The sequence below is a fragment of the Amblyomma americanum genome, chromosome 2 (assembly GCF_052857255.1).
Source record: "Amblyomma americanum isolate KBUSLIRL-KWMA chromosome 2, ASM5285725v1, whole genome shotgun sequence".
Classification (NCBI taxonomy): Eukaryota; Metazoa; Arthropoda; class Arachnida; order Ixodida; family Ixodidae; genus Amblyomma; species Amblyomma americanum.
The window spans coordinates 18,917,615-18,934,910 of record NC_135498.1 but is presented as its reverse complement, the minus strand read 5'-3'; the positions used below and the strand labels follow the sequence as shown (position 1 = coordinate 18,934,910).

At 48.2% G+C, this 17,296-nt stretch overlaps 3 protein-coding genes across 3 annotated transcripts in view; all 3 read right to left on the bottom strand.

The window, feature by feature from the left end:
- LOC144120721 (metabotropic glutamate receptor 2-like) overlaps nt 1–802 on the bottom strand; it is a 33,371-nt gene extending 32,569 nt beyond the window's left edge. Inside the window, exon 1 of the mRNA XM_077653377.1 lies at nt 627–802. The gene's annotated coding sequence lies outside the window, so the exon portion shown is untranslated. The remainder of the gene's footprint in view (nt 1–626) is intronic.
- LOC144119566 (solute carrier family 22 member 7-like) lies at nt 677–5,908 on the bottom strand. Its single transcript, XM_077652146.1, has 2 exons — nt 4,249–5,908; nt 677–885 (listed from the first exon to the last, which is right to left on the bottom strand). Exons 1-2 carry the CDS (start codon nt 5,906–5,908, stop codon nt 677–679), a joined length of 1,869 nt encoding a protein of 622 aa, XP_077508272.1.
- Nucleotides 5,909–8,628: 2,720 nt separating this feature from the next.
- LOC144120727 (Na(+)/citrate cotransporter-like) overlaps nt 8,629–17,296 on the bottom strand; it is a 28,996-nt gene continuing 20,328 nt past the window's right edge. Inside the window, exons 7-14 of the mRNA XM_077653388.1 lie at nt 16,311–16,496; nt 15,507–15,629; nt 14,943–15,020; nt 13,381–13,485; nt 12,703–12,883; nt 11,884–12,045; nt 10,350–10,487; nt 8,629–9,416 (exon numbers count right to left, since the gene is read on the bottom strand). Of these exons, the coding sequence (XP_077509514.1) occupies nt 9,255–9,416; nt 10,350–10,487; nt 11,884–12,045; nt 12,703–12,883; nt 13,381–13,485; nt 14,943–15,020; nt 15,507–15,629; nt 16,311–16,496 (1,135 nt within the window). The 3' untranslated portion in view covers nt 8,629–9,254. The remainder of the gene's footprint in view (nt 9,417–10,349; nt 10,488–11,883; nt 12,046–12,702; nt 12,884–13,380; nt 13,486–14,942; nt 15,021–15,506; nt 15,630–16,310; nt 16,497–17,296) is intronic.

Here is a 17,296-nt window from a genome sequence, read left to right as displayed (position 1 = left end):
ATCACTTTTCAGTAGGCTGATGTCTGAACTTCAATTTCGAGAACATTGATTGTTAGTAGGTTCGTGCATATTCATGATTTCGAGAGAAACAAACTATGCGCAGTCACAATAAACCTTTTAGTGATAATAATATTAATAATAATACAAATATCTGCTACGACAATAACCAGATCGCGATGACAGAATCGATGACCACGCACTGACCAATAACTGATCCATAACTGAACCATGGCCACTAAATTGCTCGGTGCATGGAAGCAACTCAGTAAAAAGTGATTCTCAACCCCGGCCGGCGCCTGTCGAAATAGGTTCCAAATGACAATGGCCCCACGCAGTGCTTGCGCGAACATACGCCGGTGAAAAGTTTAGTATCAGGATACTGATGTGCGCTCCTTTGTCATCATCATCATATATGGCTGAGACTACAGCGCCAACCACGAAAGACGACGCTAAAGGACTGCGCAACACAATCGACGCGTTAACGTCTTTTAACGGCTGGCGCTGTAGAATCACTCGCGCGTAAAGTTTGCCGTCGACCGAGTGTGTCGCTTGTCCACGAACCACTCGTCGCAGCTACACGCGCAGGGCGATGGGCCGAGGGGGGGGGGGGGGGGGGGGGCACTCGCCTTGCGTGGAAGGCAGCGGTGGCGTCGTGGGGTCCGGTTCACGCGCGGGACTACGACGCGCGTCCGAGCGGCTTCTCCTGTGGTCGCGGCGACTCTGGAGACCCGACACTCGAGGGGCGCTCGGGTCGCGTAATACATCTGTCGGCGGTGGGTGGCTCCGCCTCCTCCGGGGAGCTGCACTTGATCGAGGCGACCATGCGCGTCTCATTGACCGGAGCGCCGCGGACCGCGCTGCTGGACACGAGGGCCTCCGTCCGCTCTGGGCGAGGAGGTGAAGAAGCAGGGGGAGGAGAGTAGGCATGGCATCTGCAGGCGCAGTGCCCTTTCACCGCCTTCCTTGAGCTTTTGTATCTGTCGCAGTTGTTGGCCGCCGATCGCTGTCAGTGCGAGACTCGTGCTCGAAGAGTTGAGATGCGGTCAGCAGGCTTTCCTGTTTGATTTGCAATCAATCAATCAATCAATCAATCAATCAATCAATCAATCAATCAATCAATCAATCAATCAATCAATCAATCAATCAATCAATCAATCGCGGCCACGTTAAAAGAGCCAAGCCGCTCATCAGGTATTCTGTCGCTACTGCACTGGGCTTCCTACCCGCCGCAAGGGCGCAGTGGTTACGGCGTTCTGCTGCTGGGGCACGTGTAGCCAGCATATGTACCTTCCGTTCGTTAAACATCATGCATATACTAACGAGCTTGTGCCGATCAGATGTATCTACAAAATTCTTAGCAGTCCGGCCGTAACTGCTTGCTTAAAGTCGTGTGATGAAATAGCCTTTGTCTTGACACCGTAAACCGAAAACTAAATGGCCCTACCGTCACCCCGTCCGCTAACCTTCTTAATTTTGGCAGCGCGTTATCCCTGTCAAAAACACAACAAAAATTTTCTGCCGTCACACTGACTTTGCGTGGTATTTATACGAGAAATTTCTTGCAGAAAAAAACCGGTCTGTAGTAATCTTGTAGACAACAAAACTACAGAAACATTCTGGGGAAAAATACTATAATACTGCAGAAATTTGTCATTTTAACAATACAACTATATATTCTGCCGTATTTCGCGCAAGTACCTGTCGATTTTTTTTTTTCGACTGGGTTGATTCTAAGATAGCAATCATCAACCACGAAGACCGGCTACCGTAAATCCTCGTGCATTGTTCGACCACCTTTTTTTTCATAATCGCACACTTCAAACTTGAAAGTCGATGAATACGCGGATCGCAGTGAAGATTTGGCGCAAAGCTGGCTACGAAAGCAGAACAAGGTTGGAGAGAATGCGAAAACGACGCTAACGATTCTACTGCGGAAAGCCTTGCCTTCCAGCCGCCTTCGGTACTTCATCAATTGCAGCAGCAACCGAGCTGCGACTGGCGGAATTCAAAGGGACAGGGAGGAGACGGCGTGGGGAAATACAGAGCGGAACGACAGTGAGAACGGATAGGGTAGAGCCAGAGCTGGCCGATGGAAGTGCACCAAATGCGGCCTGTCGCGATGGAGACTTTTAACAGCGCACGTATCACTGCCGTGACCGCTCACCGCGTAGCGCGCGCCGCCATCGCACACGCGCTGATTGGTCCGGACTCGGCAGGAATGGTGGCTGGTCGGGCTAGTTGGTAATTCATTATCGGATACAGCGCGAACAGAGACAAGGACGAAGAAAAACAGGACACCACAGCGCTGTGGTGTCCTGCCTTTCTTCGTTCTTGTCTCTGTTCGCGCTGTATCCCATAATCGGCAGGAATGCGCGCAACTGGCCGCCGCCTGGCGCCATCTGGTGCCTTCGAGGTGACCTGCGCATGTGCACTGACGGCGCGTACTACGCGGTAAGCTGTAGCGGTAACGGTACTCGCTACGCTAAACGTCTCATTAGAGAGTTATAGCACAGTGCGATCCGCTATCGTGATCCGCTTCCACAGGGCGCCACTGCGCGTGCGCAGAACGCCAAGTGGGCGCCAGATGGCACCACGTGTCTGTCAGCTGCGGGCATCCCTGCCGCGTCGGGACCGTGGTCGCGACCAATCAGCGCGTATGTTGCGGTGCCCTGCGGAAGTGGATCACAGTAGCGGATCGTGGATCGCGCTATGCTATAACTCTGTATTTAGCGTAGCGCCGCCTTTTTTCGCGGGGTTGCCTCTGCTCCGGGACACTTCACGTGCACGGAACGAGAGCGTTAGTTTGCATCCTTTTTTTCAGGTGGCGACTCCCTTGTGTAAGCGTAGGGGATCACGAAGCTGAAGATCCTGCTTTCTTGTTCTGTTTCCAAACTGCCAGTGCATTCAAAAGAAAAACGCGAAGCAATCAGGAAATGGCCTCGCTTCGGCCACGTTGCTCAGAATCAGAATCAGTTTATTAGAAAAAAAATACAAGGTGGACAAATTTATACAGAAGGAGGTCCCGAAGTCAGTGGCTGTAATGGTGCCTCCTATATCATTAAGTAAAACAGTAGTAAGTAATGAAACACAGCAGATGTGTTTCAACGAACACTTATGCAATTCTCGCTATCGGCCGCGGTACAGTTAATAAAGAAGAGGTGTGTGCAAACATAGGATTATACAAGTAGTACATAGCTGAAGAAGTTATACAATACAAAACAAGAAACGACAGGAGTGCAAGAAACTGAGCTTTCACGATTGTGAAAGCTCAGATTCTGGAGTGTTTAACTTCTGGAGCTATGTGGGAGTCAATCTTAATTGTGATAGGTAACCATAGTTTCAGCCCTGTAATGCCCAAATTAAGAAGAAGTGAATTAAAAAAAAATTATCACCTCCACATTACGCCCGTTAATATACTCACATTCAAAAGCCAATATGAAATTTTTGTTAACGCCGCTAAAATCTGAGAACTCAGCGTGGCGCTACTTAGCAACAATCAGCGTATGGTATAATATGTGTTACTGTAATCTTAGTTCTTAGATAAACAAAATCGAAGGTTAAAACACTGTAAACAAGGTTTCATCGAACAAATGTCTGCCTATTTTCTCCACATATTTTGTCAGAAAATGAAAAACGAGAAAGTGTGTTATGCCAGCTGGAAGTCGCGCATCCGCGCCCTATTTTTTTTTTTACTTAACTCGATGGCAGTGAGGCCGCATATTTTTATCGGATAGCACTGGCTGCTGAAAACATGTTGACATCAAGCTTTGAATCTAAGCTCTATGAAATAATGTAAATGAGTTCACTCTGCCGAGTGTGCAGCAGTCATTTCAGGGAGCGAGGCCATATTCATGCAGTGGTCGCAAAACTACTTAGCAAGTATGGCGACCTCATTAAAGTTGCTAGGCGCGTTTTAGAAACCTAAACCATCCATTAGGGCCAACTATTCACAGCAGAAGATGTCCAGCTGCCCACGAGTCCTCGTAATATAGCAGCTGGAGATCGAATCATTCTGAACAGCACACCACAGTCAGCATCATTCGAAAAAAAAACGCGCATTTGCACATGTCCAGACACTGTCCAGTAGCACACACTGCAAGACCACAGATGCGGAAGAACAAAATTGTCAGACACGAGAAGGGCAGTTAAAGTTCATTCAGTGCGCATCTCGCTGGCTAGCTACGAGCTAGTGTTGCCGGATGCGAGAGCTCCCTGCCGACTTTTCCGAACCGGTAATGGATCTTTTGCCTCGGTAGCTAGGTTCCCGGCTGTCCCTGCCTTCCCGCTGTTCCAGCGTCTTCTTCATGTGCTCGACGTTTTGTTCCCTGAAGACGGATGCGCATTTGACGGCGATCTTGGCGCATTCGGCCGTGGTGTTGCGAGGCAGTGTCCGCAGAACAAGGACGGAGGCAAACATCAGAGACCCGGCGACGGCGAAACACACGTCTTCGCGGCCAACTTTTTGCAAAAGCGTGCTCGCAGACGCCACGGTGGCGCCCAGACCACCGAATCCAATAAAGCAGCCAGTAGAGGTACCGCGAACAGCCGTCGGGAAGAGCTCGAGGCTCAACGTGCCGAGAGCAGTGTATGCAACGAAGACCAGAGCCTTGGCGGACACGATAAGGCCCTGTTTCAGTGCTAGGTAATCGGAGGCGATGGTCAGGCTCGACATGCACTGGAGGACTCCGAGCACTGCGAAGCACGTACTGATGAACTGCAGCAAGGTGACTCTAGTGATGACGTAGAGCATCCCCGCAGAACTGAGCACGACCAGCGCGAATGAGACCCACTGCAACGTGAGAGACTGCTGAATTAGCGGAGATTGGACTACGATCCGCAAGACGAAATACGCGGAGAAATAGGTGAAGAACACGGCCACAGCCCTCTTGCGAAGCGAGACGCCTTGGAACATCTCCACGGCGGCGGTAGCCCGGTCTGGACGACAGTTGTCGGCGGCTCTACTCTTCACTTTATCCATCAGGCACGCCGCGTTGTAAAGCGGAAACAGGTTGGTCTCTGCAGCGGCGAGCATGACATCTTCCGCTTCCTGGAATCGGGCCTTGGCCACCAGCCAGCGGGGAGACTCTGCACTCACGCAGAAAGTCGCGGCCGACAGGAACGTGGGTGCCAAGAACACTGCCTGCTTTAATTTCCAGTGAGTTCTCACGAGTTTCATCATTTCGAACCAGAGTTCGGAACAGATGACTGCCACTACACCGGCGACCGCAATGTGTAGGGGCCTGTTCTCGTGGATCGTTACTTCGAAGAAGAGGGTGCCGCTGACGATAAGATGTGCAGCCGCGCTCCCTGACGCGATGAATTTGGCCACTGCGTGCACAGGAAAGGTTCTTCCGAGGCAGAGCACAATAGTCGACGCCAGCAAGCTTACTGTGATTGCCATTAGGACAGGTGTACGGCCTACAGTGTCAGCGACAGATCCAGCGCCGATGCCGACAACGGTGAAGCTAAACACGTTCAATAAAACAAGGGCACCGCGCAGGAACCGCCGGTCGCATACCAAGTCCCATTGGCTCACCATGGACGTGGCCGCTTGGTCTTCGTCGTATTCCCACGCTGTGCACGGCACCGTGCTGGTGTCATTGCTCTTGTAGGGGTTCGCGTACTGGTGGCACCTGCTGTACTGTCCGTCTGCTTCCAGGGGAATAGCCGCGTTCTTCCATTCCTGCGTGGACATGTTCCAGTGCTGTGGGCGCTTGCACCAGTGGTCGACCTCGCCCATTGTAAGCGTGGTGGCGTAGACATGGCCGTTCTTGAGAAAGATCGCCAGGGCTAAGAGAAGCAGCAAGCGCCTCTGGAAGGCTCCGTGCCCGAAGCCGTCGTAACAGTCGAATTCTTCGCTGGATAGGAGATCCTGATTTTCCACTCGATAAGGAAGGAAAAGATCCATGGCTCTTTTGCTGCGAAGAGCCCAAGGAACACTTGCATTCCTTACATGCGCATTCCTGGGAAAACAAGAGGGCCACGGTATGACAGGAAGCTACTTCTTTAACTGGTCTTCTTCTTTTACCTCTCAAATAAAGCTTTCTCTTCTTCATCCGCAAGGCCTCGTGCTCCAGGGGGTGGTACACATGCTACAATACTTGAAGATAGCTATCTGGAGTTTCCATTCATAATTTTTATGGTCTTGGATATGTATGCGTGTAATCATGACCAAAGCTATTGCACGTAAGTACGTCGACTTTTGCCGCCGTACAGTTGACCGTCTCGTGGAGCTGTTTTTGTCACCCGGCCTCTTTTGCTGCGATACAACTTCGTTGTGGGGCCGATGTTTGAGAATCGCAAGAATCGCAGTAAGAACTGCACCCACGTGCACGAGGCGCTACCTAATTTTCAGAACAATTCACACGACAAACCGCAAAACATCCCTGGTTTCTACCCTCCTGTCGGGAGCTAAGACAATATGCGCATCATACGCCGAGCGCAAGCTGGGGAAAGAAGACGTCCTTGCTGACCTGCGCAGAAACGACCACCCAAAAGGAATTGAAAGGACAGGAGAGCACCCAAATAAGCGCAGCAACTCGCATTACAATGGCTTATATCTATGGTACCGTGAGTTGCTTTTCTGATCTTATATCAATGGCCACGGTGGCCGCGTTTCGATGCAGACGAAGCGCTAAAGTCTCCCGTATGCTATGCTTTGTCAGTGCAAGCTAAAGATCCCCACGTGGTCTAAATTTTTCCGATGCCCTTCACTACAGAACCTCTCTCTCTCTCTTTCACTGCCACCTTCCTCCCTTCCCGTAAGGCGCGGTTGAGGTGTCCACTGAAATGTGAGGCAGTTACCGCGCCTTTTATTTCCGCATAACCAATCTGATCAATGACACGAGTGAAAATCTGTCATGCCTGTGTCTCAAATTAGCCCCCGTCAATCCTCGGGCGCTTCATTCCACGGCTGAACGGCCGCGCACTTAAGGGTCGAGCGCTCGGCGTTGTCTGTAAAATTTGATGCGGGGTCTCTCTTACCAGCTCTATCGGCGAATCTAGAAACTTTTCACGAAGGAACCCCTAGCACAGGTGGTGCGATGTCTTCAGCTTTGCGTGCTTAGTGCGATTGCGGATTATTTCGAGGGCTTTGATCACCGCATCGATTTTGAGAGCGCCAGGGTCATTGACATCGAGCCCAGCCCACTTCAGCGACAACTGCTGCCCACTAAACACGAATCTACCGAAATGGCGGATTTAAAGGGACGCATGCCGTTTCGATTCCCACGCTCAAGACATTTATTCCGTCAGTGGGAAATGAAATATGCGCATCTACTGATTGTATACACGGCGCCAATTCAGAGGACTTATGCCTAACATGATTCGAATTTATTCTCATCCTAAACCGGTATTCGTTTCGTCACGTTAGCAAGGACTACTTTTGGAGGTTAGGGTCCTCTGCGATTTGAGCCTATCCGAATCCGGTTCAGACAGGTGCATTTATTTTCTAACAGAATTTTCAGCGAAAGGCATTGTTGTGTAATAGTTCAGATATCACTTTGAATCGAGCGCTTCCGCTTCTCCACGATCAACAATCGAAACAAACTAAGCAGAAAATCTCGTTTTTCTTTTGTGTGTCTTTTTCATTCATTCATTCATTCATTCATTCATTCATTCATTCATTCATTGCATATCTTGCGAAACACAAACAAACATTGATGGACCCATAGCCAATGGCTATGGGCTATAAGCTATGGGTTATGGGCTGTGGGTGTGGTTTTCGCTGTTTTGTTTCGTGATGAATGACCAACCAGCTCGAGATGTGTTCATCAAGTTCATTTATTCCAGTGCTGCACATGCAGGAGCTGCTTCGCGCTCCAGTGCGGCCTCTGGTTCGAGGACATGAACATCCCTTTAAAGACAGTTGCTAATCGGAACTCTACGATCTGATTCCGTCACACTAAGTACCAGCCTGAATGTTTTCTTAATGTCTCCAGAGAAAAAACTTCCAGCCAAAAAATTAACAGTGGAATAATTTTCACCATTTTAACAGACAAAAAAAAACTAGGTGGCGTATTTTATGATCAGGAAAATGGTGCTGAGAAACGGCCTGCAATAATGTTTAAAAAGCCAACGGTGAGCTTTCTGTTAAGGCTGCCTTTCAGTTTTATATTCAAGCTTTCCGGGTCTTAAATAGTTCCGCAGGCATGAACGACGTCTTGGAGGAAGAAAGATTATTTACAAGATGCGCTGGGACTTGAAAAACTGCAACTGGAGCGTTACTCAACTGATCAGTAAGCGCAGCAGGGGTAGAACACACGCTCCGCGCCTTTCTCAGTGAGAAGCCTGAGAAACGAAGCATTATTCCTCCTCTTCTCAGGCTTTTGTCATTTGCACATCTCACTCGTAGAGAAGAATGCCTTGGCACGCATCGCGCGATCGTCTTTGCTACATGAAAGCGACTAGATGGCGTACCTGGCTAGCAGCGTTGTTCAGGGACTGTACTCGGAATTGTTTTGCATGTACTCAGTCTAATTTTGGTTTGACTGCTAAGCCCTATGACGCTTTTCACTTTTGTTTACATGAGCTTTTAATAGTCTCTTTCTTTTTCTTGGACCCCCCCCCCCCCCGCCCCAGTCGCATTACATTTCTTTCTTTTTTTTTCTTGGTGTAATAGGCAATCGCTCTCAAGATTAAAGCAAACTTGAAATTGAGCTGTTCTATTGGCCCCATACAAAATGCTTAGGCTCTAGAGAGTGGGAGGTACACAACATTTGCATTATAAGCTCTACCTGAAGGAGGAATAAAAGAGCGGTTGACGTGTAACCAGGCTAAGTGAAATTATACTCTGAACAGCACGACTCTCAATGGTTCGGAGGCGGAATTAAGTATTCCGAAGATCGGGAATAATGCGAAATGATAAGTAAGTGAAGTTCGAAGCACGGCTTTGGAAATATCTGCGCCACATTCCTGTTCTCTCTCGATGAGCAGTTTCTAATACCGGCTAACCTCTTTATTATTTTTCTAACGCATTCCACAAACGATGATTAAGTGTGTTTATTGTTAACCATGATTGAGATGATGTCAGTAAAGTATTCAGACGGTCATTTTCGTCGATTCCAAGGCAACTCCTCCAAAGAGCACGCTTGCTTTAGTCCGCACATGCAGCCTTGGTCTTGTACAGGCGTTCGGCGTCTTTACTCTGATCTAAGAGGGAGGGTGGGGGGTGACGGCTGGGAAGCACTTCCGTTCGTGTCGCTTCCCGTTGCAGTGACGACGTCGGAGGCGGGTCCTTTCTTTTTCCAAAACCCCTAAAGTTGGGCCGAAACTGCAGCGCTGCTGAAGTTCGCTTCTAACGCAGGTTTCACCCAGTCTGCTTCACTGAACATGCCGAAGATTGGATCACCAAGCACGTACGTCACACCCACGGTGGTGAACATTGTGATTGTCTTCACCAGGAGGCCAGGAACAAGCTGTGAGTACAGAAATAAGCAGGCTTTGTCTTTAAGAGTGGTCTTCAGACTGTGACTGCACAGTCGATATAGGCGTATTTGTTGACTACAGGACGCTCAACTAGAACGTTCACATGCCGATTAATATTTTTTTTCTTTAGCTTGGTTTATACTAGTTTATAGGGGTTTAACGTCCCAAAGCAACTCAGGCTATGAGGGATGGCGTAGTGAAGGGCTCCGGAAATTTCGACCACGTGGGGTCCTTCAACGTGCACTGGCATCGCACAGCACACGGGCCTCTAGAATTTCGCCTCCATCGAAATTCGACCGCCGCGGCCGGGATTGAACCCGCGTCTTTCGGGTCAGCAGCCGAGTGCCGTAACCACTGAGCCACCGGGGCGGGCCTTTAACTTGGGATGGGTTTACCTGGGTTTTGCTTGGGTCTACTTAGAGCAGGTATATAGTAACCGTTGATCCTGACCACGAGAGTGTAATAACTAGAAGAATAGGAATCGGGTGGAGCGCGTTTGGCAAGTACACTCAGGTCATGAATGGAGTTCACCATTATTCCCCAAGAACAAAGTATATAACAGGTGCGTGTTACCGGTAATCACCTGTGAGACAGAAATGTGGAGGCTAACAAGAAGGGCTCACCTTAAACTGAAAACGTAGCGAATGATAAAAAGGAAAAATATAGGTGTACGTTAAAAGATAGGAAAAAAGCAAAGTGGGCCAAGGAACAAACATCGAGCTAATGACATCCTAGTCGAAGTCGAGAGGAAGAAATGGGTTTGGGCAGGGCATGTAACGCTAAGACAAGATAACCGATGGGCGTTAAGGGTAAAAACGGTAGTTTTTACCACTGGAGTGTCGATATGCTCGTCACCTGTTGTGCAGGGTGCTTCGCTGACCGCGTCATGTTTTATCTCTTTCTGTTCCTTGCGGGTTGCTTACCATGTCTGAAACCTTGAGTCGGGCGTGCTCGTAAACTATGGCATTCGCCGGGGTCCCCACCGGCAGCAGAAATGCAAAGTTGCTGGTAAGCGTTGCCGGTATCATGAAGAGCAGTGGGTTTATGTGTAGGTCCTCGGCCTTCAAAGATAAAGAAAGCAGGATGCCAAGGCTCAGAATCATGCGCTAGGATCCCGAAATACGCAGCAAGCTTTCTTCGACTGGTTTACTAGAAAGAAGAGAAGGTTTTTGACAGTAGGTAATCGAACACACGCACTTTATATTTGTGAACGAAAGCGGGGCTGCCGTTACTCGCGCCCACTGAACTGTCACAAACTGCATGCATGGCGATCCAAAAGCAATAGAGGAAGTAGCAATTTAATAATTAGAGAAGTGAAGGCAGTACGTAGCACGATTCGGGGTGCATAGAAGTGCCGAGAAAAACTTTTTTAACAACGGCAAAATTTTATTGCCAAAACAGTCATACTTTCAACTGAAAGGTGGCGCTTCAGATGTGTCACTAGTTCCAGTAACATATTTAGTAACATATTTCACTATAATGGGGGCAATGTCCATCCAGACGTCGACACAGGCACAGTCGCTCTCCTGGTTGCCTTAGGGATTAAAGACAAAGGGTAATGTTAATGAATCGGCGGTAGACGTTGCCAAAAACCGATTGGAAAACTGGTGGTTCAAACAAAGAGCGGTTACTTATGCATACAGGTTCAGGATTAAAAACTGGTAACACGTAACAATCAATAAACGTATATGCAAAAAATGTAGAATTTGTAGGTAATGCCGTTAAGTGTGACAGACTGCTTAGAGAAATATAACGAGAAAGAAATACTGAGCATGGTGGCACCTGTCGCCACTCTGTTTCAAAGGGCACGCTCACAGCATCCATTCATCTATAGTTTGTACAGTAAGCTACAGAACCAACTGTTGGCCACAGAGATGGCAATAAAATTTTTCGTTTTAAGGAAAAAAATATATTTTTCTGTGCATAAGAACGTCATTGTTGTCCCGTCTATACTTCCTCAAATATGTAATTTTTTAATTTTTAATTATTCTGTGACTCTTGATCGAATCAATCTGATATGCTGCTTTATCCGGCATCCTATATAGTTCGGTTCTCCCATGAGAATTTTGTCAGGGTATCCCAGTTTTTTTTTTCTGTAATTCGCCTCTCGACGAGGCCGATTTCTTCCCAAATGTTCACGTTCCTATCTTCAATATGATCACGAAGAACAATATGTGCATCCAGTACACTGCAAGTAAAGTATAAATGGTGCGCTGCACAAGGAAAGAGCACGCACAACAAAGGGCCACAGCTCCTTGTTCTGTACGTAACATTTATGTCTATCCTTCGTCTTGGTCACTCGCACAGTGAAGCATTTTCTTCAGCCGTGTACTGACTACCATAAAATCAAACCCTGCGTGTACTGCAGCCTTCGCCGCAGTATGTAGTTTAGCGTCTCTTGTAAAGCGACTGACGATCCACGTGAGGCAATGACGGCGAACGCGCATGTCCACTCACTAGCGCCGCGAACACTGGGAGGAGGATCGTCACGGTGCCGGCGTTGCTGACCAGCTCCGACATGAATGAGCACATGATGCTGAGGCACATCATGAGCACGGCCGCGGGCAGGTGAGCAAGGTGGCCGAGCTGTTGGCCAAGGAGCAGGGACAGACCGGAAACCTGCAAGGTGCCCCGCTGACTCAGTGACTCTCTTCAGTGGCATCATTTTCATTAGCAGCAAGTAAATACAGGTATGATTCCTGTCGGATTATGCCAGCGAATGCATAGCAGTTGAGTTCCTGCAAGTAGCAGCTGTTGGTTTAAGGCACTGTTCGTATTAGGTGGCATACCTGCAGCACAGGTAATTATTGAACTACTGTTTGTATAGCTTTGTCACTTGCTCTATCGCGCTGAAGTTTCGGGCAATTAAGTCTGCAGAAAAGAACGACATTAATACGCTGCGCTGATAGTTAGCGTAGCGAATTTAGACGCCAACAAACTGAAATCAGAAACTAATTCAGTTTGAAGGTCATCTCTAGCTTTCACTTCGACCAAACGGAATCAGTGAATTTTCTGCGGTGTGATAGAATAAAAATGACGGTGCGGATTAGAGGAACGAAGCTGCTATCTAAGCACATGTATGTCGGCCAGCCTCGTTGGAGGACTAAACTTCGTTAGAGCCGTTCAGTCGGAGTAGCTATGCCTAAAACTGTCACCTGCAGATCGCATCAGACTGTACACTACTGGAGAAGCAGCCCGTCGAGACATGTTGTGCATAAAATGCACGGAGTATGCGATTGCCGATTCATTTGACATGCGTACTCCGGCTCTGCCTACCCGCATGGCTTCGGCGATGGCAAAGCCGCTGCCGATGAGCAGGATGACGCACCACTGCAGCTTGGCCTGTACCACTGGCCACGTGACAAGGCCGGGACTCCTGGCTCCGTCGAATGGCCGAGCGGGAATCATGAACAGCAGAACCACGGGTATCATGACTGCCGTGGCGTCCTTGGGCTTGCTGCGATTGGCGTAACATGGTGAAGGCGGCAGTCAGGTTGAAATTGGAGGCTGTTACATCCGTACAGAAGTAAATGAAACACAACAGCAAAAGCGACCCCTGCTACACGTAGCTATCCACTAATTATTTTGTATGGTTTTTTCAAGCATGCACAAAAAAAATTATTTTTATTTTATATCACAATTGCCTACTGTCAGTTGACTGTATGAAATGCGTCTGCCAGAATAGCTTTCAATGCAGGTCTAAAGGTACGTTTTAAAAGAGATGCCTACCTTCATTTGCGTTCGCATTTTTGCTAGCTCCCCCCCCCCCCCCTCTCATCAAAAAAATAAGAAAATTTTCCACCCCTTCAGTGTGCCAAAAGGTGACAACGGTATCTCTATCATCTCAGTGCAAAGCGGGCGAAGTGAATGCTCACCGAGAACTCTTGTTGTTCTTTGTTGAAAATGGTCTTACTCGCCTCTGTATGCTACGCCCCTAGTAGCGAATGAACTCACACGGAATCAAACAGGGTCGCCCACCCCCTGGCGAACATTGGGTCCCGGAACAGCCAGAGGAACACGAGCAGCGTGAACAGGAGCAGGACGGCCAACTCGTGGAACCTGCGGAACACGTGTTCAGAGCACTGGTGAGCTGCTGCCTAAAGCAACTGAAAATATCAGTAACTTCCTGCCCCTGCCAATCTTCTACCATTATCAAGAATTTTCTTCATTCCCCGTTCAACTGGGCTGAGATAGTTGCAAAGCCACAAAATTATGAGATTTTTAAAATTATCTACAGAACAGCGACTTTGATAGGTGCCGTTTACAGTGATTTTATTATTGAGTATACTAATATGGTATACTAATATGGTTTAGGTACAGTCTTGCCGGTTTCAATGGCCCCGTATGAATGGTCCCCAGCGACAGACTCGCACGCTGTGCCCCTGCTTCGTGTAAAGTACACTGAACGCTAGCTCTGTGAGACGACCACGTAAGGTTGAAGCCCAATCAGATCTTTAGGCTTGCAATCGACCTCAGGGTACGAAAGCAGACTCAGCCTATACGAAAGGCGCGCTCGATGGCTGCAGGTTTGGAACAGGATAGTTTTCGTGAAAACGGGACGAACTAAACTCGTCGAAACGGCGGTTCGTTATTCGAAACACATGAGCGGCGTTTTCCTTTCCTCGTTTCCATTACGAAGTAGCTGTTTTAGATCACTGCAGATGGACGAGGCCTATACCGAAACGCAAGGTGTATATTAGTGGAAAAAATTCAGCAGAAGGACGAGGCTTAGACCGAAATGCACTGTGTATTACTTAGTGGAAAAAATTCACCTGACGTTCAACCCTTGTGGTAATGCGAATTTCAGCGACGCCTGGGTTGTTGCCAAAAGCAGGCGCCGGCTGGAGTGTTTAGTAACTCTAATGAAGGGTTGTGGAATGTCTATTGGGGTTATGACGTTACACTCGCATAATTGCCGCGGTTAAGGTCTACAGTGAATGTATTTTGCTAAGAGAGTTGAGAGTTGAGAGTTGCTAAGAGATGTCAGTGTCGCGTGTGTCCTCTTGTTTGCTGTCGGGTATGCGACAATTTTTAACATTGAGCGAGGCTCCACATTTCCCCTGATCTAGACTAACTATTATTCTGGAGGAACAATAAAAAAATTCTAAAAAATAAATGTGTTCCGACCCATGTCACTAAGCATAAAGTGCTTAATCCAATTAGAAGGGGGAAATAACAGATTAAAATTTGCATAGCAAGAAAGGTGTGATGTGGTCTATAAGAGAGTGCCCATTTTAGAGAGAAAGAGAAGCCCTTTAATGAAAAAAAATCTGAGAATTTAGCCGGTGTTTAAAAATCGCTGTCAGGCTACTCTGCGTGGGGAAAGGAATTTTGGAGATAAAGGCTTCCGGAAGGAGAGTGGTGCGGAAAAGGTAAATTAAAACGAATAAAAAAAGGAAGAAGATAAAATGCGGCCATTAAATGCATACTATGGTGCATCGGCGAGTATAATGACCCACTGTCTTATGCGCACAACAGTCGGGGCGTGTTGTCGTGCGTTGCCATCGCCGGCATACCTCATGGGTCCTAGAGCGTCGTAGTTGCGGCGAACGGCTTCCATGGCAGAGCAGCTGCTTGCTTTCCCCAGGTCCGGTCTGCAATGTTCAAAGCATTTCTTTATGTTTTTCAAAATGTTGGTGACAGTGTGGTCGAATATTTGCGCAACTGACGTAAAAAAAATTGGCAGAGGTTTAGCAGTTAAACATAGCATTCAGCGAAAGCTTCACAGCAATGGTGACGCGTCGTCATCCACGCGACTAATCTCATAACCCCCTCCTCCTTTCTCTAACACAAGACTGAGAGGTCACCCAAAGGGCATCGTAAGGTCAAAGGTCAAGTTAAAAGGACAAAGGCCATGACCAAGTTATGCGACACCAAGATGGTCCACAAGGTTAGGCTGAAGGGCTTAGCTGTGACGCGACTTATAGCCATGCATGACCTCTAACTAGGTGAAGGTCAAATTTAGTGCCACGCGAAGCCTTACCGGCTGAACGGTCTGCGATAGTGTTACACCTGTCCCGTTTACATTTCACTCGTTATCGATGGTACATATGTCTCAGCGATGCCGTGGCAGACCATACCTCTTGCATCGGAAAAACACTGGCAGCACAACGACAAAGACGATGGCCGTGCTGATTACGGTGGACGGCAGGGCAAAGAACAGCCATGATGCGTAGTCCACAGGGGCCCGTTCGGCGTAGAGGCTGTAAAGGCGCACAATGTTACGGATGCATATCTTGTAATGTGCAAAAATGTAGCTTAATAACCTTAAAAATCGTAAATTCTGCAATGTTGCTACTTTAGGCGTTAGCAGAGTGCGCTCGAATCGCGTGAATGTTGGGTATGCTTCCTATTGCACATCTGGGAATCTGCACTCCGCATCAGCGGAAACTGCGCAGCAGATTTTTCTTAATGGCCAGCCTACACCAGAAAAATAACTTGTTACGTGCTTAAAGTGGAAGAACATACGGAAATTACACCCGCAATAAAATGTATATCAGGACCCGTGCCGTGCCCTTCGTAACAGTTCTACACTTAAGTTTTTCTTTGCTTATCTGCCAGACACTGGCCTTCTTGACCCTATTTATTTTCCCTTGCAAACACTCCAGCCTAGTTTGATTGCCCTTTTCTTACATTTTTTCATCCTTTTATCTCGCTATCATGCGTATTCTTCCGGCGCCTAACTTCCTCAGATACCGTCCCGTATTCAAGGTAGCAGTTCGCTGATTGTAGACACGCTGCCGGAAATCTCATTTTCATTTATGACTTTTTATTTCCCGCTTTTCCTCCATCCCTTCGCGTCAGGCGTGTTCATCTTGCATATTGTGCGCTTGCTATACGCGAACTGGGTTACGCGTCCTTAGTCTTTGATAGTTTGCACTCACTCCTCGATGACGAACTTGAAGACGACATTGGAGGCGGCGCTCGTGATTGTGGTGATCGCGCCGGTGTTGGCTCCGTAGATGACGCTCAGGTAGAGAAGCACTCGGATGCGCTGTCTCAGCCACTTATCGGAACGGATGCTTCGGCTGCGCAGGCCGATCGGCACGGCGACCACGCATACCTTGTCGCTGCAGAGTGAAAGGATCAAAGCAACATGTCGAAACCTATGTTCTCTTTTACAGCTGGCAGCACATTTTTGTAGCGACAGCTACATTACGGTAGCATTTCGAGTCTTCAGCGTGGCCACATGGTTGGTCACGTGACCAGCCAGGTGGCCAGCCACGTGGTGCGTGACCAGCCACGTGGTCCGCCACGTGCTCTGCACCACGTGACCAGCCACGTGGTGCGGAGCAGCTGCTGCTGCCGGCGGCGCGGCGCGCCGGTGAAACCGAGCTGCAACAGCTGTGCGCATGCGCTGTGTCAAGTGGGACGAAGATGAAGGAGGAACGCCCAGCGAAACGGAGCGGCGAAAGACTGACTTTGCAATTCAACTGAGCGAGTTCCACTCGGCCAGCTGTAGCTATCGCGTCACTCCAGGTTTAACCAGAGCTAAACCACACGCCAATTTTTTAATTAAGAAAACTCCTACCGGGAGGGTGTGAGCAGTCTCTAAGCTATCATTAATTCGACAGACAATTTTGCTTTTGCGCAGGCGTTTTATTTTGTGTAAAATTCTGATATGAAAAGCGGCACAGAACATGTTTTTACACATGGTCCATAAATAGGGCGATTTCCTCTGTGGTTGTAAAGTGCCATGTAATAAATAATCAGTCAGAGGCCATTACTGTTTAGCCCCAACATCTACTTCTTTCAAAATTTTTATCCTGTTTTTATTCTTTATTTTTATCTTTGCTTCTTGTGTCTGTCCTTAACCCGTAAAAGATATAACATACATAATTTCCCCTTTTATACACATAAATGTTCAGGA